Raw genomic sequence first — 23,510 nt, 5'->3', positions numbered from 1 at the left:
GCAAAAGAAGCTGTTCTTTTCATCATAACTGCTAGGGACATTACAGTAGACCCCCTATCAAATACAGAAGGAAGTGGTTTTGCATTGTATAACCCTGGTGACCAGTACTGTAGATTGGTTTCACATTATGAACTCTCTGACATATACTACAGGAATGGGATTCAAACTGTGAACTCTAGCAAATAAAATAGGAAGACATTTTACATTAAGAACTACCATAGGAAGGGGTTTTCATTTTGAACTCCATGACAGAGTTTAGGGAAGGAGGCTTTAGATTTTGAGCTATCTGGAAAATACAGTAGAAAGGGGTTTAAAATAATGAACTTTGGCAAATGAGTTAGGAAGGTTTTAATGCACATGCCCCATTTTAGGCGAGTCTGAGTAATTGGTTGATGCATCCAGAGGGATTCTGAATGTTCACATCACTGTATACTTTGTTTCTGCCTATGATGTTTCATGGATTCCACGGTCTGAGACCACCCGGTCATGTTTATGTTAATACCTACTGCCAAAGGCAGTAGATATTTCATGTTCCAATTTGAAGAGGACAAAGCCTGTAGGATTAACCTTGTTATTATGAAAAGCCTTGTGTGTTGCAAAAGGCGTACATACGAACATTGCTGGTTGTTAAGGTTAGAGGGAGTTAGTTGCCCCCTTTGTCATTTCTTTCAGGTATGAGTGCACCCTGCTTGTCCGAAAGGCCCCTTTAGGAGCAGTTGCAATTTATAATTCCATATCAAATCATGTAAATGTTTGTAATAGGCAGTGCATAGAGTTTAGCAGATTGTCTGACATGTATGTATTAAATCTTGTTTTTGTGCATTGCTGAGTTCAGAGTTCCACACTATCTCCCATACTCAGCCTTGTACTGCTCTGCCTCTTTACCCTGAGAGTCCAATTCTAACATGTGTATTTGATCCCTAGTTTGATGGTCAGTGGCACAGAGGTGCTGGATTCCAGAAGTGAAAGACCCCCTGTTGGGATATGAATGTTTCTTACATGGTGTACAGCGTAGTGGTCCTCTCCCCTGACTGACTGACAGCGTGTACGTATGTGTGTGTCTGTGAGAGAGTGAGATGGGGGCCTGCAAACCAAGCTGGACTTGCTACTCACGATGTAGGTGAAGTTGATTTCCTAAATGTGGAAGTGTATATCTGACATTTTTTAATGCTGGAGGGAGAAGATGTCTGCACTGAAGTGAGCTGGGGAGGCTCCTCCAATAAGGTGGAGTAGCATAGCCCCACTGAACAGGTGGAAAATAAAATAACTCATTGTTATTAACATTTTATTTTTTCGTTGTTGCTCAGCTGAGTAGGAGCGGGCTAGGCTCTCACAGAGGAGCAGGAGGAGGCGTGGTTTGCACTCTCTTAGGTACGCATGACGGTTTGGCTGGCTTTCTAAACCGTCAAGCGCACTTTGCATGGGTGTCCTCCCTGGCTGCATTACATCATGGATGAAGAACATGCCCAGGCTCCCGTCTGAGCGCTGAACCACTGTGCTCAGACCAATCACAACACTGCATTGCAGTATTGTGATTGGCTTAGGGGAGCCTGGAAGCCTGGGTGCTACCTGATCCTGCTTCCTGCCCTGGTGTGCTAGAAATGGACAAGAGGGCCCCCCCCCCCCCCAACATTAAATAGAAGCCGCCACTGGAAGTGAAGGAAGAGACAACTAGCCTCCTTTAGAAATTCTTCTTCTATTTGCAGAGCAAAGAGTCTTCCTAAACACTGCCATTTGGTAGCTGGTGAATGGTGGGATAACACTCTTTTGTACAACGTGAAGGGGACCCCTTATGTGAAGTTCAACCTTTTATCCTTTCTCATATCACACTATTCACTTTGGCCGATGACAGCCAGGTACAGAAACCTCTGACCTCATGGTGCCTCTGTGGTGGGTGCTCTGTCTGGAGTGCTGCCTCGAAAAGACACTTGAAATGAGAACCATTTCAGACCAGTCCTGAAAGTGAATATACTGGATCTGTGTTTCCTGTCTGTTTTTACATTATCAATGTGTTCTACTGAACCACTTGTTGTTCCAGTTTAAAGTTCTCTATGATAAAGAAAGTAAATGCTCTGCTGTGCAACCAGAGCTGTCATCTGCCTAATAGCCAGCTTCTCAGAGGTGAGAGGACATCACCGGAGTCTACCCCGTGCTGTAAGAGCTGTTCACCTGTTCTGATGCACTTAGAAACCAGCCTGCCTGCTGAGGGAGGGAAGGAGGCTGCTAACCCAGCAAAGAGAAGTGACTGTCTAGGAAGAGCAAGGTGAAGCGTGATCCCTTTGTGGTAGCGTCTTCCAGAAAAGGAATACTGCGGAGAGTGATCTGCATGCCCCAGTGTCAGTGCGCAGCAGTCTCTGCTCTTCCATTTCCTTGTGGGAACTGTGCAGTTCAACCGACGATCGGCAGAGCTCAGTCTAGGCTATGGTTCTTGTGGCATGATCTGAGCTGCTGTGCTGGAAGTGAAATGACGGCGTGATCTCAGCTGCTGCACCCAAAAACGGAACCGGAGCAAGGTCCTAAGCTGTATTGGCAATGAGGCTTGTGCTAGGACTTTCCATCTGACCAAGACAAGCCTGTGCGTGGCTGCACCATCCAAAGACCGGCCTCAGTGTACCCACACCATCCCTGACCAAGATGGCCTGGGCTGCTCTGATCCTTGACCACCTGCTTTCCCATCCTGCATGTGAGTCAAGGTTCCCTGGAGACCTGTCCCTGTCTGCAAGGAGACGCTCCAATCACCGGAGGATGCAGACTGAGTATCTGCCTCATCAGAGACTTGACCGCCCAAAGAAGCTCTGACAATTACGGCAAGCTCATGCTCTCTCAGAAACGGGCAAGCGGAAGAGGAGCTGGTCGGTACGCAGAACACAACACAGACTGAGAAACATCCTTTTGAGAGAGTGGAGGTGTAATCTGCATCTGAGCCTGATCATGATTGACTTTGACATGTGGAGTGAAAAACATGGACAATAAATATGGGGGAAGGGGACTGGGGCCATTTGCGGGAAACTGCTCTGACAGCCTCAAATACCCAGGATACTAAGTTGCATCTTTTTTTAAGAAAAGCACTGGGGTGGAAAATCATTATTTTCCACTAATTTGTATTTGTTGAGTGCAGAGCTCACACACCTTCACACTACCTCCCTGAGAAGCCTGTTGACTGCTCACCAAGACAACCCCTGAGAGTCAAGTGCTGAAGAGGTTGTACTCTGATCAGTTTGTAAATCCATAGCAGCACAGTTCCTAGAACATGCCATGGACCCTTGACTTCATTTCCCTACAATGATGCAAAATCTGGGTGTTACTATCAAAATACATTTTTCTCTCAGCTCACATGTCCACAAAGGCTTAATGTACATTTTCCTTTCCTCGGATGTGAGGGTATAAGGAAGCAGCCAAGCTTTTATCTTCCTCCGGTGTGGATTATAGGAATGTAGTATGACTTGGGTTATCTAAATATCTTATGCATCACATCTACATTGTGGAAAGCGCAGCTGCATGACTGCTATTTAATTTATCTCCGTGCAATTCTCTGGAGTCCTAGTTGAAAGTACTCCACAGTTTAGCAGTACACACATGGATCTTGTTTAAGGCACCTGTGCTAAGTGTCTCAGCTCTTGGATACTTCATTTCTTTTCACATATGCTCTAGAGTGTGGCCATTCTCCATGACACCCGAGCAGGACAATGCATTTTCTTGTTCTTGCTCTGACTCACCGCACGAGAAGTAAAAAGATTGCACCCATGTGATTGCTTGGTGAACAATGTGCCTGTGTGGGAGCAGCACATTAAAGCCAAACCTAGTGACCATGCCAATGTCTGTTATGCATTGGAAACTGTCCGAACAGGCTAACCAAAACTGTGCGTACATGCAAACCTATAGCACCCTCTTTAAAAAGGTCATGGGAGTAAATTCTGCATCCTGTACATAGCACCAAGAGCACCTAAATTCCCGGTCTGGTTTATCTCACTAAATAGTCTGGGAGTGATGTCTGTGTTACGTAAAAACTTGAATTGCCAAAGATCCTGCACAGGGGGTACTTTACCAGAATGAGGTTATACAAGATGCGAAGGGTGGAAATTGATAAATGTTTCCGGGGATGCCATATGTCTAGCTATTTGGTCCATACCTTGTGGGAATGCCCAATATTCCAATAATTTTGGACCAGAGATGGGCAACTACTGTTGTGCACCATAGAGGAAACACAAACTTTCAACATTGTTAGTGGTATTGAGGTTATAGAGTGACCAAACACATTCCAAATATGCACTGTTGTTTTGCAGTGTTGCTTTGGTGGTAGCATAAAGAGACATTGTTCAACTCCGGGTTAGTGGGAAGACTCTGGGGGTGAAATGCTGGATACAAAACATGGATTGGTGTATGAGAACGGAAGAGACTATCTACCGAACTCGGGGATGTCCCCAAAAGTTTGCCAAAGTGTGAGGTCCATGGAACAACGCAAGAGATAATGCCTGAGAGGAGTGTGATGATCCTTTCACAGAGATGGCACCTTTGCCCCCTGACATGAATGGAGATCTGTACGGGTGGCTTGGGAGAATGTCCCAACCAGGCTCTGAAGGATTACTGCCACAACCTATGTTCGCTATTGACCTTAGTGAATCCTGGCTGTTCAGGTTGCACGGACCCCTTCTCGGTGTCCTGTGATGCGCAATGTTGTGCCATTGCCTTTTACAAGCTTTGTTTCTCTTCCCTATGTCTCGCTAATAAAAGAATAAAAACAAAAATCTTAAATTGCCATAGTTTGAAACAGGACTATACTTCCTTTTAGACTAAAATAATTATTTGATGATATTTTAGAGTCACTTTTGTGTGGTCAGTACAGTAAAGAACCGATGTTTATAAACTCTCAGTATAAATGTTGTTAACCAACAGCATCAAAGGGCATTTTATTTTTTAAAAGACTGGTTGCTTGTTGCCCAAGGCTTCAAGATATCCAGTGAGGGACTGGATCAAAGAGTCTTCTTTGGTCTTGGACCTGGAGGTTATATGCTCCTGTAAAGATATTGTTTTAGCTGGGATCCATAAAAAGACTGGTCAGAAATGAAAGGCCTTCCTCTGAAATTTCTTTATTCAATTTGGATGGTCTAATAATTACAGAAAGACTTGCTGCACTAGTATCCAATAGTGCATTTACAGGGGGGACGCTACAGAGCCCACTGCAAGATGGCTGCACTGTAGTGCTGCTCTGCCGGCCGTAATAAAGAATCCTACAATTATCGGCGGGATGGGTCCCCATCTGCTGGAAAAAATTACGGCGATCTGTAGCGGAATATAAGAGAAAGTACAAGGGGCCACTTTAAACCGCTAATGACAGTCACCTGCAGGTGTTCCGGTGATCGGGACTTGCGAAACTGAGGCCTGCATCACAGCAAGATGGCGGCACAGGACGAGAGCCGGGCCCCGATGGAAGCGAAGATCGCAATGGTTGTGCCCTTTTGCTAGTGGCCCATACCAGGAACGGTAGGAGGAAGTACCGGGACCGACATCGGTGTGTGCAGCGTGTTGCCGTGGTGGTTCTCCTGAAAAGCACTTTGGTGTCAAGTGTGCAGGATGATCCGTGAAGGGGTGGCCCGCAGCCGCAGTTCTGCTGTTGGTGAGGGGCGGCTGTTTGGAGCGGGGGGCGGCAGCAGGCGTTGCACATACCAGTGGGGCCCACAGATCATAACAGAATGAGCCACCCCCCTTTGATGGTGCTGGTGAAGTGTGGCGTGGCTAGCGGAGGGGAACAATAACACCCTGGGGCCTGGTGCATGCTGAGGTGCACCATATGTACGTATACCCACTGGTGCTCAATAAAGCAAGGCCCCACGTATAGACATCCCTGGATGCAGTTGATGGTGGACCCGCATGCGGACATTATGACCATGAGATGAGAGCTGGAAACACGTGGTGCGCCTATTTCTTCAGTAGCTGGGTGGTGGCACAGAAACGGCAAAGATGGGGAAAAACGGATAAACAGCCCAAAATGTCCTTCGAATCTCGACGTTCAATGCGACCCGCTGTGGCACATTCAGACACTGAACAAGAGGTGGGGCAATCGAGTACATCAACATTGGAATACACCGTGCTGGCGATGCAGCAGAGTCTTCAGGCCATAAATGGGAAAATAGATATCCTCACTCTTAGGATGGACAGTATGTTTGCCAAACTGGCCAAACAGGGAGCGCGCTTAACTGGGGGTCCCAGAAAGCACTAACACAGGCCGCCTTCGAAGACTACATAGAAGGAATGCTCAAGGATATGTTTGGTGCAGAGAATCTTTCGCAGGTTCTCATTATTGAGAGGGCGAATAGATAATTGGCCCCCAAACCACCTCCAGGCGCCCGCCGTGGCCTATCATAGCCAGACTTTTGAATTACCGGGATCTGGAGGCTGTTCTACGACTGGCAAGGGAGAAGCAGAACACTGGCTATCAAGGGAACGTGGTGTCCTTTTTCCTGGATTTCACTGTGGCGTTGCAAGCAGCCCGGAGAGTTTGCACCTATCAAGAAAAAACTTCGTGGGTTTTGAGTTGTTGTTTGTATGTTCAAGCATGATCCATCGCTGGCAGAGAGACACATTGGTTATGCAGATACAATTAGATGAGACACAAGAGATGACTAACACACAAGATCAGGATTCACTGTATAAATGGCAGGTGAGATTAGGTTTACGACATGGAATGTTAAGGGGTTGAATAATCCCGAGAAAATTATCCAGGTTTTGGCATATTTAGACAGACAGCAGATGCAACTGGCTTTTTTACAAGAGACACACATCACAAGAGTCGGAGAGGGTAGAGTGGGTGGAAAATGGGCAGGGGTAAAGGCGGCATCATCATACTCATCCTATGCCAGAGGGGTCATGATTTTAGTGAAAAGGGGAACGCCCTTCAGGTTTACGCATACAGAATCAGACAATCTGGTCCGGTTCACACTTCTACAGGGGAATCTTTGTGGCACGAACCTTACGGTTATCACAACATACGGCCCCAACGTTGATGACCCAGAATTTTATCGTAGACTGGAGAGCAAACTATTTGTCCTTCAACCAGAAGTAGTACTCTAGGGCGGGGGGGAGGGGAGGAGGACCTGAATACATACCTTGACCCTGACATGGATCACAGTGCAACTACTCTCTGGCAGGGAAAATGGGCCGCACGAGTAATACATGATAATCTGCTCACCCATAAGCTCATTGATAGCTGGAGGGCACGAAATCCAATGACACGTGAGGGCACCCACATTTCCTCTGTACATAAATCGTGGTCCAGATTGGACTACTGGTTGATCTCTGGATCGGCTGCTAGCGCCGTGAAGAGGGTGATGCATTTGCCGCGCACTCTCTCGGATCACTTCCCTATGGTAATGGTTGTGCTTTTCAGTGGCGTCTCCAGCCGACATCACTGCTGGGGAAGGGGTGAGGCAGGCCATTGAGTTATTTTTTCTCAAAAAAAGAAGGCACAGTGGAAGTGGCAGGCACACTGTGGGAGGCGTTCAAGGTCATTATTAGGGGGACATGTATTGGGCTGCAGGCAGGCATGCTTAAGGATCTGCTTTCCCGGATGCACATGTTAGAGAAATCCTTAACAAAGTTGGAAAAAGAGTATGTCTTCACTCACAAACTGGAAACCTTGGCTGAAATTAGGGAACTGGTCACTGAATATATTGTCAATTGTCAATTGTCAAATGCTTTTATATAGCGCACCTATCACCAAAAGAGGTCTCAAGGCGCTTTGCAGAAGAAAGGCATTGACCTGCCAAAGTGGAGACACATCACAGGGAGACTTTATTTGGGAAAGAGCCACGTCTTTAAACCCCTTCGAAACTCCAAATGATTGGAGAGGGATAGGAGGTAAGTGGGTAACTTATTCCATAGTTGGGGGGCAACATATGAGAAGGATCGGCATCCATTCCTAGACGTCCGAACTCTAGGCTGAGACAGCAGGAACTTAGAGCTAGAGCGAAGAGCTCTGGACGGGGTATATCATGCTAATTTTTTTATTAAGTAAGACGGGCCAATGCCGTGAAGGAGTTTATGGGTTAAACTCAAGATTTTAAAATGGCATCTTTGGCGCACAGGTAGCCAGTGCAGTTTTTTAAGAGTAGGTTTAGAGGCAGACCTGGGAGGCAGACCCAGCACTAATTTTGCCGCCGCGTTCTGAATGGTCTGTAATTTAGTCAGCAGATTCTCATTTATGGAAGCGAACATGGCATTTCCATAATCAAGCCTACTGACAATCAGTCCCTGAACCAGGGGCTTTCTGGCTTCAGGTGGGAGCCATTTGAAGATTTTACGCAGTTGCCAAAGAATACCGAAACAAGTCCCGGCAACCTGATTGACATGTACCTTCATAGAAAGATCCCCGTCGAGCATGATCCCTAGGTCTCTTACGGCTTCTTTAGGCTCAGGACAAGGCCCTAGATCATTAGGCCACCAGTCCTGGGACCAGACGGTCTTGGCCTTGCCGAATAGTAAGATTTCAGTCTTACTGCAGTTGAGTTGTAGTTTCACTCATCCAATTCTTAATGTGGATCATACATTGTTTAAAACTGGTGCAGGTTTCATGGGAATTGGATCTGCAGGTAATAAGTACCTGAGTATCGTCTGCGTAAGACACCGTTGTGAAGCCATAGGATTTTATAATGTGAGCCAGAGGGCAAAGGTAAAGGTTAAATAATAAGGGACTAAGGATCGAACCTTGCGGGACCCCCACAGAAAGAGGGATAGTGGCGGATACATGAGAGTTCATCCTGATATAAGAATGACGGTCCTTGAGATAGTCCGTGAACCAAGCCAAAGCATTGCCTCTGACACCAACCTCCCACAACCGGTGTTTCAAAATGCTGTGGGAGATGGTGTCAAAGGCGGCGGAAAGATCCAATAATACCAGAATGGCTGATTCACCCCTATCCAAGGAGAGTCGGATGTTCTCCACTATTTCAATTACAGCGGTTTCAGTGTCATGGGCGGCACGGAAACCTGACTGCGACGAATCAAGAAGTGCATGGGTTTCAATGTAGGAAGACACACGTTTATTGACCAGATATTCAAGAACCATGTCAAAGTAAGGTAATAGGGATATTAGTCTATAATTTGACAAAATAGAAGGGTCACTATTGGGCTTTTTAAGAATTGGCCTGACTTGCGCCAATTTCCAGCTGCTGGGGAAATAGGCACTCTCAAAGGAAGCATTAAAAATACTGATCAGACCCTCAGCCAGTAACGGAAATAGCTCACTGCACTTATAGGTGAGCAGGGGATCATTAGGAGATCCAGACTTAATTTTTTTGAGTGCCGATAGCACTTCTGCTGGGGAAGTGGGCTCAAATTCTATCATAGATGGAAGATCCGTGGTTTCAAGGGAGGGCTCAGAACTGGAAAAAGCTTCCCCACTTATAACCACTTTTTGAGGGGAGGAAGGAAATGAGGAATATATTAGTTGGATCTTACTGTGGAAATAAGAGGACAGTGAGTTCACCCACTCCAAAGAGGGGTCAAATTCTGATTGCTCAACCTGCGCAGTGGTAAGCTCCCTAACTATTTTATACAATTCTTTGCTGGATTGGGAGGCCTTGTTTATTCTTTGCGTAATATAAAGAGATTTAGCTGCCTTTATATGTTTCATATAATCCAAATGAATTAATTTATACTTCTTGCGGTTTTCAGACGTTCTAAACTTCCACCATAGTCTCTCCGCCAATCTACAATCCGTTTTCTCTCGTTTCAGGGTCTCGGTAAACCAAGGTGAGACGATTCTTTCAAATTGACTTTTGTTTCCGGAATAATTTCGTCAAGCGTATTTCTAATAGACGTTTCTAATTGCATGGCCATTGTTCCAACATCATTAAGACTGTTGTCCGGAGGCTTAAAATGCATCTGAAACGCCTCAGGAGTCAGTTTATGCCAAGGTCGGGTAAGTATGGAGTCTTTGTGGATAGCAGTCCGTAGCCTGGATGGTATAGGGAATTTAAAATGTATTAAAAAATGATCCGTCCAGATCATCTGCAAAGGGGGGTCACAATTTAAATCAGTCATATTAGAGAATACTAGATCCTATGAATGACCGGCTTGATGGGTGGGGCCATGTACCCGCTGAGTTAATCCCAGGGTTTCCAAGGTTGAGATTAAATGACAAGAATCCAAGTCATGGAGGAGGAGCTTCGCGCGCGCCCAAGATGGTCGCGTGAGCACAGGGCTCCCAGACCCTCACCGCCTCCACCGACTATCCTGTACTTTATCCTGTTTTGGACGACGGGTGCTTGTGGATGAAGATGTGCTGATTCTTTATCTGTTCTCTGAACTTTATTTGGCCTTCGGGGTCCAGAGCTACGGAACGCCACATTTTTGGGCCTGCTCCATGGTGCCGCCCCGGGCTATCCTATCTTGGCCAGCCGTCTAGTAAGCGAACAACAACGGATTGCTAGTTTCACCTGAGCTTGGCGATCACTTTCGGTTTCGATTCCTGTACAGAGACCAGCTTCACTTTGCCAGTTGCACGGCAAGCCCGAGGTGTTTTTGCTTTCTGTCTCTTCGTCTCTGGGGCCGATCTACTGTGGCTTCCAGTTCTGAGACTGGCACCGGCATCCTCCCTCTTGGTCCTACTCATACTGCTGCGGTAACCATTTTCACCCGGCAACAGGCGACCCTCGGGGGTCCGGGATCCAAGATGGCCACCAAGCCGGAGGGTGAGAGACGCAAGACCAAAACTGGCATCCGAGGTGGTGCTTTGCAAACGAACATTATGGACCGGTACAACCTTACTAAGGGATCGCCGGGTGCAGCAGCTAAACCCTCGACGGCTATTTCGGGGGTCTCCTCGATTGAAGAAGAGCTCTCGCTGCGAGATGTCATGGGTGCCATTTCCGAAATGAAGGCTTCTTTGGGACAACAATATGAGGCCTTGACTCTCAAATTAGACACGGTTTCGATAGACGTCAATTTGATCAGGACGGACCTGGCTAAGACGAACGAGAAGGTCAAGTCCCTGGATCTCAAGACCTCTAGTCTTATCACTGACGTCTCCGACTTACAAGCCGAAGTCGGGAACTTACGGAAAGCTAATGACTATTTCTCTGGGCGTCTGGAGGATTTTGAAAGCCGTGCCAGGCGCAACAATATTCGCCTTATTGGGGTCCCGGAATCGTCGACTGCTGCCTCGACGGACCTATTGGTGGAAGACCTGGTGCTGAATCACTTGGCACCCAAGGGTCTCAGTAACTTTTTCACTGTCGAGCGTGCCCATAGGGTCCCTGGTGGCAAGCCTAAAGTGGGTGCTAACCCGCGTCCCATCATTGCGAGGATCTTCAATTTCCGGGACAGAGACGCTATCCTGCAGGCTTCGAGACAGTCGGGTCCCATTGCCTTTGAGAACTCCACAGTCAGCTTCTATCCAGACTTTACTCAACAGGTCCAGAAACAGAGGCTGGGGTTTCAAGGTGTCAAGAAGAGACTAAGGGAAAGGTCTATGAAGTATGCCATGCTCTTCCCGGCCCGTCTGCGAGTGGTGCATAATGATCGCACTTTTTTCTTCGACCATCCTGGGGTCGTGAGTGACTGGCTTGACTCGCTGCCTGCGGATCATGATCGTTCTGAGGACTCTGGCAAATTGGATCGAGCGGAGGGTGGCCTGATGGACCAGGAGTAGATGTCATCTTTGGCCCCTGTTCGCTTTCAGTTAACTTTGATTTGTGCTAATGCCGTGACATTCATGTCTGCAAGTACTAGTCCATATGGGGGCGGGTGGGGGGTGGGTAGATCCTTTCTCCTCCTGGGTTTTCTTTTCGTAGACTAGTTGGGTGGTTGGGCGACAGGCACACTGCAAGTTTATGGGGCTTTTTGGTCTTCAGCAGGGGTGCGGGGTGGGGGGTGAAGTTGTCTGGGTATTGTTGGGGATACGGGGTTGTTGGTTTGAGTTTTATTGTTATTTGCAATGCGAAGGGCAGACTTACTCCTGTTTTTTGAAGTTGCCTCGGGTGTGGGGCGGGGGGGGGGTTTGACTTTGGGGATGGGGGGTAGGGGACTACGGGTGCTGTGTTGGAACGTCAATGGGTTGGGGGATGGGATTAAGAGGAGGGTGGTATTGCAACTGCTGAAACGCTTGTCTCCTGATGTTGTTTTACTGCAGGAGACACATTTGCTTGGCAACAAGTGCTATGCCCTGAACAGGCGTGGCTATCGCCTTGTAGCGCACTCGGGTTTCACTTCGTGATCCAGAGGGGCGGGCATTTTGGTTCGGACCTCCCTCCCCTTGGCCATTGATGATGTTATGCTGGATGATAAGGGACGATACGCCGCCATTGTTGGGCGTTGGGAAGGGAAGGTATACGTGCCCCCGGGCCTCCAAGCTACCACATTCGCTGACTTGTCTGGACTTATCCTGGGTCTCCCCGAGGGTTTGCTCCTGGTTGGGGGTGATTTTAATGCGGTGGTCTCGGGGATGTGTGACCGTCATCCTCCTCGGGAACTGCCTAAGGCCCAGACTTGGTTGAGCGACTTTCTGGATACGTTGGGGCTAACTGATTGCTGGCGTCTGCTCCACCCGGGGCAGTTGCAATATACCTTTCATTCTGGTGCTCATGGTAGTCTCTCGAGGCTGGATCATATCCTACTGCCTTCTGCCCATGCTTCCATTATACGGGAAGTTAAACATCTAGCGAGGGGTATCTCAGATCACTCTCCGCTTTGGCTGGTTGTTGATGCTCGGCAGGGCTCGGCGGGCCGTGTTGCTCCGATTAACCCCTGGTATTTGCGAGATCCCAGGGTCAGGGCTGAGCTAGTCAAAACGCACGACTGTTATTTTGCTGAGAATGTGGGCTCTGTTTCCTCCTCAAGTTTGATCTGGGAGGCTTACAAAACTGTCATTCGAGGCCAGGCCCTCTCGCTGATTGGTGGTGTGCGGTCGGCTAACCGTGCTGAGGTGGTTCGCCTCGAGGGAGAGGTCACAGCTTTGGAGGGGAAATTGGAATCTGGGGTCACCGCTGAGGGGCTACATTTGTTGGAGCTGAAACAATATGACTACAGGGCTTTGGTTACGGACGCGGCTAAGGAAATGGGCAGGGACCAGCAGGGCCGCCTGTATGACGTGGGTGATAAAGCTGGGAAGCTGCTTGCTTGGTTGGATAAGAGGGAGAATGCAAGTCGAGTTGTTCCTGTGATTGTTGCGGAGAGTGGTGAGAGTTATACTGACCCTGCTGATGGGGTTACATGTTTTGCTGACTACTTCCGTGAGGTGTACTCCCCGGTGTCTGATCGGTCTGAGCAGGATTCCCACTTGCTATTGCGGGATATCGCACTTCCCCGATTGTCTGACATTGATAGGGATGCTCTGGAGGCGCCGCCTGGTGTGGAGGAGGTCGCCGCTGCCATCCGTTCGGTCCGCTCCGGCAAGGCATCGGGCCCTAATGGGCTTCCCATTGAGCTTTATAAACTGCGTCCGGACACGCTGGCCCCACACCTACGCTCGATGTTTCTCAAGTCCTTGGAGGTGGGCTCCCTCCCGCCGGACCAGAGACTGGCCTCTATAGTCGTCATCCACAAGGATGGCAAACCTCGGGATCGTTGCGCCTCTTATAGACCCATTTCGTTAATTAACGCTGAGCCTAAGATCCTGGCCAAACTGTTGGCGATGCTTTTGGCTACTGTCATTGGGGACCTTGTTCACCCCGATCAGTCCGGCTTTATACCGCACCGCAACACGGCACTTAACCTCCGACGGTTGCACGGCGTCTTAGCGCGGGCCGAGACGCTGCGTGAGCCCGCCATCTTGGCGTCCTTAGACGCTACGATGGCGTTTGATACTATTGAATGGCCGTATTTGTGGGCGGTTCTTGCAAAGTTTGTTTTCGGTCCGGACTTTGTTCAGTGGGTCAAGTTGCTTTACACCGATCCCATCGCACAGGTGGTGGTAAATGGTCGGGTCTCTGCTCCCTTTGTATTGGGCAGGGGAACGCGACAGGGCTGTCCTCTGTCCCCTTTGTTGTTTGCTCTTGCCTTAGAACCACTGGCGGCTTGGTTGCGGTGGGAGCCGTCCCTCAAAGGCATTAGGTGGAACTCGGAGTTTGAAGACCGTATATCTCTCTACGCGGATGATATTTTGCTGTATCTCACGTCTCCCCGTAAATCCCTCATTGTACTGTTTGATGTATTGACGTCCTTTCGTAAAAATTCGGGTCTTATCATTAATTGGTCAAAGTCCTGTATCTACGTCCTGTCGGGGGACGTTCCTCTTTTGCCCAGTGGGTGCCCCATCACGATTGCGCGAGATGGATTTCGCTACCTAGGCATTTTCATCACTTTGAAGCCTGAACTGCGGTTTGACCGGAACTTGTTGCCCCCTCTTCAGCGCCTTCGGGCAGATGTTGTTGCTTGGGGGAAACTTCCTCTCTCTCCCCTGGGTAGAGCGGCATTGTTCAAGATGATGTCGCTTCCCCGCTTCCTCTATGCGTTACAGAACACACTTGACATAGTCCCGGCCAAATATTTTCGTGAGATTGAGACCCTACAGAGACAATTGGTGTGGGGGGGTAGATCCCGAATCGCCATTGCTAAACTGACGCTCCCGTGGTATGACGGGGGAATTGCCTTACCTGATATCCGTCGCTATTATTGTTCGTCTCAACTGGGGGCGATAAATCACTGTATGTATGGCCCTTCACCGAACCCAGCCTTCGAGATGGATAGGTGGCTATTGCCAGGGGGTGATTATAATAGAGCCCTTTATTCCAGACTCACCCCTCGAACTGTTTCGGGCCCCACTAGGACGGCTGTTCAAGTGTGGAGGCACGCCTCCATGGCGCTTGGGTGGTCTGATAAACTGACTCGTGCTACCCCATTGTATGCATCTGATAGACTTGGTTCTCTCTGGCAGTCGAAAGGGTTTGACAAGTGGGATTTGATAGGCATCAGTAGAGTGAATGACGTTTGGACCAAAGGGAGAATTAAAACGTTTGAGGAATTGAAAACTGAGTACGCTTTGGGCGATCGCGAATCCTTTCGTTATGCGCAGGTCCGTCATGCGGTACTCTCGGTCTTCCCTCCGGGTGTTGAGATACCGGAAGCGTCCCCACTTGAGGATAGTACTATCTGGAACATGTCCGTCCAATATCCTATTTCACTTATTTATAAGAAACTCATCAACTCCAGAACCGATCTCCTGTGTCGTCTCAGAGAGGTATGGACTAGTGATGGGCTGGAGCTTGACGACGAGGATTGGCAGGCGGCGATCTCCTCCCCTAAAGAGGTGGCTATCCCCGCGCGCCTTAGATTTGTTCAGCTCAAAATCCTGCATAGAGTGTACGTGACTGGTCCCCGCTTGATACACATGGGCTTTTCTGTGGATGGCTTATGTCGGCGTGGCTGCGGTCTCCTGGGCACATTTCTGCATATCATTTGGGAATGCCCTGAGATAGTGAGATTCTGGACCCGTGTACATGAGGTGATGAGTGAGGTCACGGGTGTGCGATCGATGCCGGAGGCTAGGAGATGTTTGCTGAACGTGTGGGAACCGAACGACTATAATGTGTCGCAGCTTCGATGGGTAACCTTGGGAAACATGATAGCCAAGAGGGACATTGCGCAACTGTGGGGTGCTCAGGGACCGCCCGGGATTCGGAATTGGAAACGAAATATGGATTGGTGCATGTTCAGGGAGAAAACTGTATACGTTTCTCGAGGTACGCCCCGTAAATGGGGGAAGATATGGACTCAATGGAACTCTTACTGTGGTGATATATGTACCCCCCCTCTCCCAGACCCAGACAGTGCTCCTGTATCCCCATGACCCACTGGTTCCTCCACTGAATACTATGTACTAGAATGTTTTGTGTTTCCTCTGCTCCCCCCACACGAGACTCTCTCTTTGAATGACCCTCCTGTTCAATGCTTGTCCTTCCCCGCTCTCGCGCCACACTGTGCAACGTTGTCTGTCATAATGTCTTCTCCTGTTCCTTGTTCCTTGCAAATTGTTTGTGTTTTAAAAATCAATAAAAAGTTTCAAAAAAAAAAAAAGAATCCAAGTCATGTGATAACTCCGCATGATGATTAAAGTCACCTAATAAGATAAAATGATCAGTGGCCAGCACATGAGAGGCTAAAATATCCAACAAATTATTAGCGAATTCAGATTTACCTCCCGGGGGTCTATATACCAGGGCTGCTCTACTAACCACTGCCATGTTGTATTTTATGTTCATTATCAAAATTTCAAGCGTGTCGTTGGAAAGCGAGTCAATTAGAGTAATTTCTATGAGGACCTTTGCGGCTACTGCGATGCCTCCCCCTCGTTTTCCAACTGTATCAAGCCTAATCAGATGGTATTTACTGGGGAATGCCGTGGAAATATCAGGGGAAGCCTGATTATGAAGCTACGTTTCCGTAAAGAAACAGATGTCAGGTTTCTGATTGTCCAGTAGGCACCAAAGCTCCAAGGCATGTTTAGGGATAGATCTTGTATTGAGGTAGAGAGCGGTGACTAATTTAAGGTCCGTATTCGTGCTAATATTACTTAGTTCCCGCGGACTCTCGGGCCTAAATTCCTCCGAGCCCCTACGCAATAGGGAGGAGACAGCCATCCTGGCCGAATTATTCCTAAAAGGGGTGGCAGTAGAACAAACTACCTGGGATACTACTGGATTATATTGGTTTAATGAGAGCAATTCCTGCCGGTTATAACAAATCATGGTTAATATACAGGACCACTTAAACACCACACAAAAATCGACCAGGGGTTTGGGTGGCGGGTGGCGTCCTGGCACGGACGGGCGCAGACGGGCTTGCCTTTGGCGCGCCGCTGCGCACGTCCGCGCTGTGTGGTGGTTTAGTAGGGAAGGGGGCGGGCAGCTCTGATGACGCTGCTGGTGCGCCGGGTGCTTCCTGTCCCTCCGCGCAAGTGGCACAAGCCGTGGCGGAACGGGGACCAGCACAAAGAAGGTCAGCAGGTAGGAGTTAAGCAGTCGTAGTCACCGCAACACATTGAAACCCCAGACCAAGAAATTAGGCATTTGTCCAGTTGCTAGATAGCAAGGGCATATGGGGAGGGTGGACGCCCGAGCCACATTCAGACGGTAAAGATCGGGACCCTGATACCGCAGGAGTACATTACAGAGATAGGGCGCCAAGACCACGCGAAATGCCATAGCACACCTGAAATTCTTAATCATTTTATGGATTACTATTCGAAACTGCATGGTGCGTGCAAAGAAGCATCTGGAGAAAAGATGCAGGCATTTCAAGTAGGAAATAGCACCTGCTTGGCTGTTGCCTGGGCAGAGAGAGTACCTGATGCAACCATTCACAATTGATGAATGAGGTGAAGGAGGTGATACAGGCGCTTCCCACTGGTAAGGCAGCTGGCAGACACGGCCTGCCTAGTGAGTTTTATAAAGCATATGCAGACTTGCTGGCTCCTCACCTTCACAACATGTATAGCGAAGCATATGAGAATAAAATACTTCCTCCAATGTTATGTGAGGCGCTAATTATCACCTTATTGAAACCGGCCAAACACCCTGATCCCTGCGAATCGTATCGCCCGCTCTCAATATTGAATATAGATACTAAAATTATAGGGAAAATTGTAGCTACCAGGTTGTGTCCCTTGCTACCAGCGTTGGTTCTCCCGGACCAATCGGGTTATGGTCCGACTCGCTCCACCACACATAATTTACGCACCTTATTCGCTGTGATGGACCCAGATGTTAAAGCAGCAGCAGTGATGCTTGATGCGGCTAAAGCCTTTGATTCTATCAAATGGAGGTTCATGTTTGATGTACTGAGGCATATGGGGTTGCCGTTTGCATTTATTCAATGCATAGAACTGTTGTATACTGCCCCAGTTGCCAGAGTTCGGGTTAATAATTGCCATTCTAAGCTTATATCGATTTTAAAGGAACGCGTCAGGGGTGCCTGGTCTCCCCATTGCTGTTCGCAGTTGTGATGGAGCCTTTAGTTTGCATGGTGAGGCAGAAACGTGCGCACACAGCATTTGGATTTAGACAGCGTCCTCTTGTTATATCTATGCGGATGGCATGGTGTTGTGTGTCCGCAACCCTGAAGAGGAACTGCATGGTTTGATAAGGGAGTATATCGCCTATGAACGCCTCTCGGGTCTCAGAATAAATTGGGATAAATCTTCTGTTTTCCTGTTAATATCTAATACTCGACCGTTTGTCTTGGCATTTCTGCTGGAATGGACAGTAGAGCCGGTTAAATATCTGGGAGTATGGATTCACAATGATCCTAAGATAGTTGTGAGGGAGAATTTTGGTCGGGCGATAGTACACACAGAGGAACAAGTGTACAGGTGGATCAAACTATCGCTGGCGGATAAGGTGGCAGTCATAAAAATGACAGTCCTTCTGAAATTATTATATTCACTAATGTACCCATCCGGCTACCGAAGGCTTTCTTTGTAAAACTGCGCTCTGCCCTAATCCACATGGTCTGGGTGGGTAAACCGCCTCGGTGTAGATGGGAGGTCCTTACAAGGCCATACTCTCAAGGGGACTTTGGTGCCCCTGATCTACATATGTATTACTTGTGTGCACAGACACATTTTGCGCATTACTGGTACTACCCCCCCCCCCCCCGCCCTTTCTCCCACAAGTAACTGTGGAGGCGGATGATGTATTTCCCGAGCAGCTGACTGCGATGCTGCACAAGGAAGAATCAATATGCCCCCTTCGGGAGATGAGCACAACAGATTGTACAGTGCAGGCTTGGCGTTCACTGGCGGAGCATGCAGGGAAACTTGCAATATACGCTCCAGCCCACCTCTGGCACGACAACCGCATGTGGCGTGTGAGCACAAGGCGATCTCAATCCTGGCAAGAATAGGAATTGTTACGATGGGTGATGCATACCCTGAAGGCACTTTTATTACACTGGAGGATATACAGGCACACAAACCCAGCTCTCAGTTGATAGTATTTACATATGACATACTGAGGGAGGCCCTTAAAGTGTTGTATGGCAGTTGGGGACATTGTCGTCATTGGTAAGATAGCATGAGCTCTGCTGCCATGATGCTGCTTTTGCGCACGTTACTACATGCCTTTATTATGCAAGACTTAGTTTGTGCTTTACACAAGAGAACGGTCTGTTTTACGTGTTCTCTGCCTGTTCCTGGAGTTTAGTCTGAACACAGAGTGCAAGGTCGATAAACAATGCCCATTGTTATTCTGTTCTGGTCAGCACTTAGACAAAACATACTACATAGCTGCGGCTGCTGGTAACCCGTGCTTTGATATTATGGGATTGCATGTTGGTTTAACACACACTTGGAGAGGGATCTTTCCGGGGAGAAGAGCTATGCTGTACCCATGATGTAAAAACTACAATCTAGGTACTAAGGTATGGGGTCTGCTGACAAAGCCCCGAGATCTTCTTTTATATAATAAAACTTCTTCTTTCCAAGGTGAGGGTGATTAGGCCTTATAGTCCTTTATCCACTGTCTGTATACGATGACATCCCCTTTCATAGCCTATGGACTTGCTACATTGCTGTTTTAGGTTTATGCTTTTCGCTGCTGGTAGTGGCTTGCATAATGCATTATAGAGCACTATAGTTAAAATAAACATTTTGAACTTTAACAGTGACTCTTTTTATTCTTATTGTGGACCAGGTACGAGTGAGTGAGCGAAATGGTACGTCTTGTTACCATGTTTTCTGAGAGAGTCGGGAGTGTTGTGTTCTGGGTTGTCTAATCATTTCTAGCTTCAAGATTATGTAGGAGAACGAATAAGACACTATAGCTAGTCGGTTCTGGGATTTTGGGTACTGAGGCGGTAGGAAGGCTAAGCCCCTACACATGAGGTCCTGTTTTCCTCCACATAGTTCTGTGTATGTGCAGAATCCCCGCAACAAAAGCACTTAATGCACGGCACCTTGCCGAACCGATAACCTTGAAACCATTGCTAGCCATGCTGGCAGGTCCCTCCTGTATGAAGTTGGTCACTAGACTCTATACCTCAATTCAAGCTGACACTGCACCGCGACACAGCAAGGCTATGGAGAGATGGAATATGGTATTAGACGCACCGCTTACTGAGGATTGGGACTGTTGTTGTTTTTTAACAGGGCTATTGACCCCTAACTGTTATATGCGTATTATTCATTTTAAGTTTCTACAACAGTTGTATTATACACCCGAGCAGTTGCAGAGGTATGAGTTGAGAGATGTGGCTTATTGTACTAGATGTAAAACGCAGGATGCAGATGTTATCTATTTGGCGTGGCCCTGTGGACAACTTCTGGGAGCAGGTTATCTGATATTGTGCTGGAACCGATGAGATGCACGCCACAACTCTGTTTGTTGGGTCTTGCAGGTTATCTAAAAATGCAGAATGGAAGGCTGGTGCTGATCGCTTTGCTCTTGGTAAAGAGAAAAGTGGCCCAGAGCTGGGATGGTAGAAAGGCTCGAAACTACAGCAGTGGTTGGAGGATGTCGTATACTTTGGAGAACAGTTGTCGTTAATGCTGAAGGATTGCTGTTGCTGTCTAGGCCGAGGACTTCTGAGCCCCCTCTCAGGATTTTTGCTAACTTTTAATGAAGCAAACTATCCTGCAATAACCACGGGTGACTGAGCCCTCGATCAACAAAGAACAGTTGCTTGTATTTGCGATACCGTGCACTGGTGTATATTGTATGCGCTCAATGTCATGGGTTGTACATGCTTGTGTTTGATTCAGTGTTATTTGAAATGATGTTGTATTCACAAAAGGCCAAAATAAAATACAAAATAGAGAATTTACACATTGTGAACTCCAAACCTTCATAGTGTAGATCTCTGGTACCTCCAGCTCTGTCTTATTAATATGAGCGTATTTGTTTGGAATCATCTATGTGATACTTGGTCCAGATTGATCATTCAGACACTTTTCAGTAATGGATACTACCTATATTATAATTATCTAGGAAGTTGATCTTGTCTTTACCATGAGCCACTGCCAATCTAGAATCTGTGTATGAAAATGTGACCATTTGATATTGGTGCACACTAAAATCCTCGTCGGATGCTGAGTACAGAAAATATCTTTGTCATGCCTTTGAAAATAAATGTGGGCCAATAAAACATGTTATTTGAAGCATGTTTTTTAAAAACAGACATTCACATATTGCCACCAGAGTACAGTATAACCAAATTGACATATCTGTCCTCCCAGTCTCCCAGACTCCATGTCACGAGAAGAAAACCATTTATAATTGCATATGGGCTTAGCACAAATAGTGCTTGTAAAAATAATTGCCGGTGACCAGCACATCAGAAATAAATGTTTTGTAGGCATGTGCTGACCTAAATATGCCAGGAACGAGGACTCCTTCCCTTGTCCTTCTTTTATCCTTTGCTTACTAACCGTCAGTATGGCCATAATTACAAGGATCCATTGAGTATTTTCAAGATCATTGAGGTAAATGTGTTGATGCCTGGGGGATATTTAGAGGGTAATTGTGCTAAATATGGTCTCTTCTCAGAACATAGGGTGAGCCAGGTAGAATTAAGAATACGACTGTGTTGCCTTTCAAACCAGTTTTCTTTTCTTTTGCAGTTCCCAGTCTGTGATGGGTCACACAACAAGCACAATGAATCCACAGGGGACAACGTGGGCCCGCTGATACTAAAGAAGAAGGAAGTGTAGCAAGCAGTCTCATTTGTTTTCACATGGAATTCTCTCCAAATTTCATATTTGATGTGAAGTGTAATGTGTGGGGCTCTCTTTAAGACCTATCTGTTAGTCATATTGTGGACCATTTGAATGCATGTTGATATTTTAGAATCTCGCTGTAATGCTGCAAACTCTGGGAGCTAACTTTGGGTTTAAAGTAGAGGATTCTAGTAAATGGGTGACCTTTACTTATGGTCTTTTACTGGTGTTCACATCTTTTAGGCAGAGCTCTGTATACTGAATTGTTTTCCGCTAAAGCATCTAGGGCCTCTCCATGTTTGAACTGTCGTTTTAAAGACGGGGGTCACATAAATATATTCAGTAGATTTTATGTTCTACTTTTTGTAACATAGTCAAGAACTCCAGTTTCTGAGGTTTTTTTCTTTACAAAGAGGTATTTTTTTATACCAAGGGAAAAATGTTTTCTTTAATTTCCTTGTAAAAACATTTGGAGCTCTTACTGCCAACTTTGGATGTTTAGAGTACCTTTTATAGATAAACAAAACAACTTCGGTAAGTTGTTTTATAGCCGATTGCGGCCAGAGTCCTCAGTAAGAGATTGCTGGTGTCATGCACATGCAGTTAGAAAAAAAAATCACAACCGCGCAATTATAATTCCAGTCCCCAGAAATATTGTGGATATCATTTTGAGAATATGCTCTTATGAAAGGGTCTTTGGAAGTCTTTTTTTTTTTTTTTTTAAAAAAGGTAAAACCTGTATCTGATGATCTGACTGCAGTTAGCTTTAATCTTTTGAGCTAATTATGTCTGTCCCCAAAGCAAGAGCGTTCTCTTGATGAAACCGAAGTGACAATCCATGAGTGAAGCATAATGTGGTGTCTCTTGAAGAAAATTATTTTTATACTCTGTGGACAAAGCTTTTCTTATAATAGTTGTGGAGCTGGGAACACGAAATTGTTTATTTACTTTTTTACATAAAAAATCAAGCTGTCATTTTTTCCCCCCAGAAATACTTACAAAAAATTCATTGCTTAAGCAAAATGACTGCACTGCCAAATCTAGAACTCATTGGGTTAAAATGATATTTGTACTAACTGAAGTGTCTCGCTTATGATTATTTCTTTTATGCTAAATGTCGGAGGATGTTTCCAAGAGCAGTTGGCAAAATGTATGTCCTGCTAGTTGCGTTATCTTCTGTACTGTTTAGTAAATTCTGCGTATCGATGCCCTGTAACACTGAGGACACTTTCTAGTCTCTCAATGAGACATGTGTGATGCTGGATAGTAATTTTTTTGAGAAGAAAACGAGCTACCTGTAAAGAGCGGAGGAGGCAAGAGAAGTTTAAAGAAGATATTTATTTTAAGTTAAGTTCTAGGACCCACTGGAGCACAGAGCAAAGCGTCTAAATCAGATCAGCTCCAACCGCTTCTCTGATTTAGAACACAGCTCACAACACATTCTCCATTACATAGTTAACACTCTAAAGATAAGACAATTCCAGAAATTACATATTAGAATTCCAACAGAGAAAGAGAAGAAGGATATTACCACACTACCACTGATCATTGGAGAACTGTGAACTTGTTTTCCCAGGACTTCTTCTTCAGTCCTGTATGTAAATCTATCTTTCTCCCACCTTTCTGATTCTCTTTGTGAACTCTTGTGAATCCCCTTCATAAAACATATTTTAATTATATATATTTTTTGCATATTCATAAATCTCATAATTAATAAGCCAATATAGTTTTGTGGTTTGAGGAACCTTTTTTGTTAAAAGTTTTAGTGAGATCCTCTGCAGTACATTAAAGTTGCCTCCTCATTGTTGAATGAGCCATTTTTCATGTCTCCAGAATTGAGGATGCCCATGGCTCCTCTCTGTCTGCT

The 23,510-nt window shown here is 46.7% G+C and overlaps 1 protein-coding gene across 1 annotated transcript in view; it reads left to right on the top strand.

Annotated features, from left to right (window-relative positions):
- The window catches only part of CISD2 (CDGSH iron sulfur domain 2), a 66,315-nt gene extending 43,596 nt beyond the window's left edge, over window positions 1-22,719 (top strand). The window contains exon 3 of the mRNA XM_078676069.1: window positions 21,548-22,719. Within this exon, the coding sequence (XP_078532195.1) occupies window positions 21,548-21,637 (90 nt within the window). The 3' untranslated portion in view covers window positions 21,638-22,719. The remainder of the gene's footprint in view (window positions 1-21,547) is intronic.
- Window positions 22,720-23,510: the final 791 nt, after the last annotated feature.

This window comes from Lissotriton helveticus, chromosome 2_1 (genome assembly GCF_964261635.1).
Source record: "Lissotriton helveticus chromosome 2_1, aLisHel1.1, whole genome shotgun sequence".
Classification (NCBI taxonomy): Eukaryota; Metazoa; Chordata; class Amphibia; order Caudata; family Salamandridae; genus Lissotriton; species Lissotriton helveticus.
The sequence above is the reverse complement of the archived record's forward strand: the minus strand, read 5'-3'. Positions and strand labels throughout refer to the sequence as shown.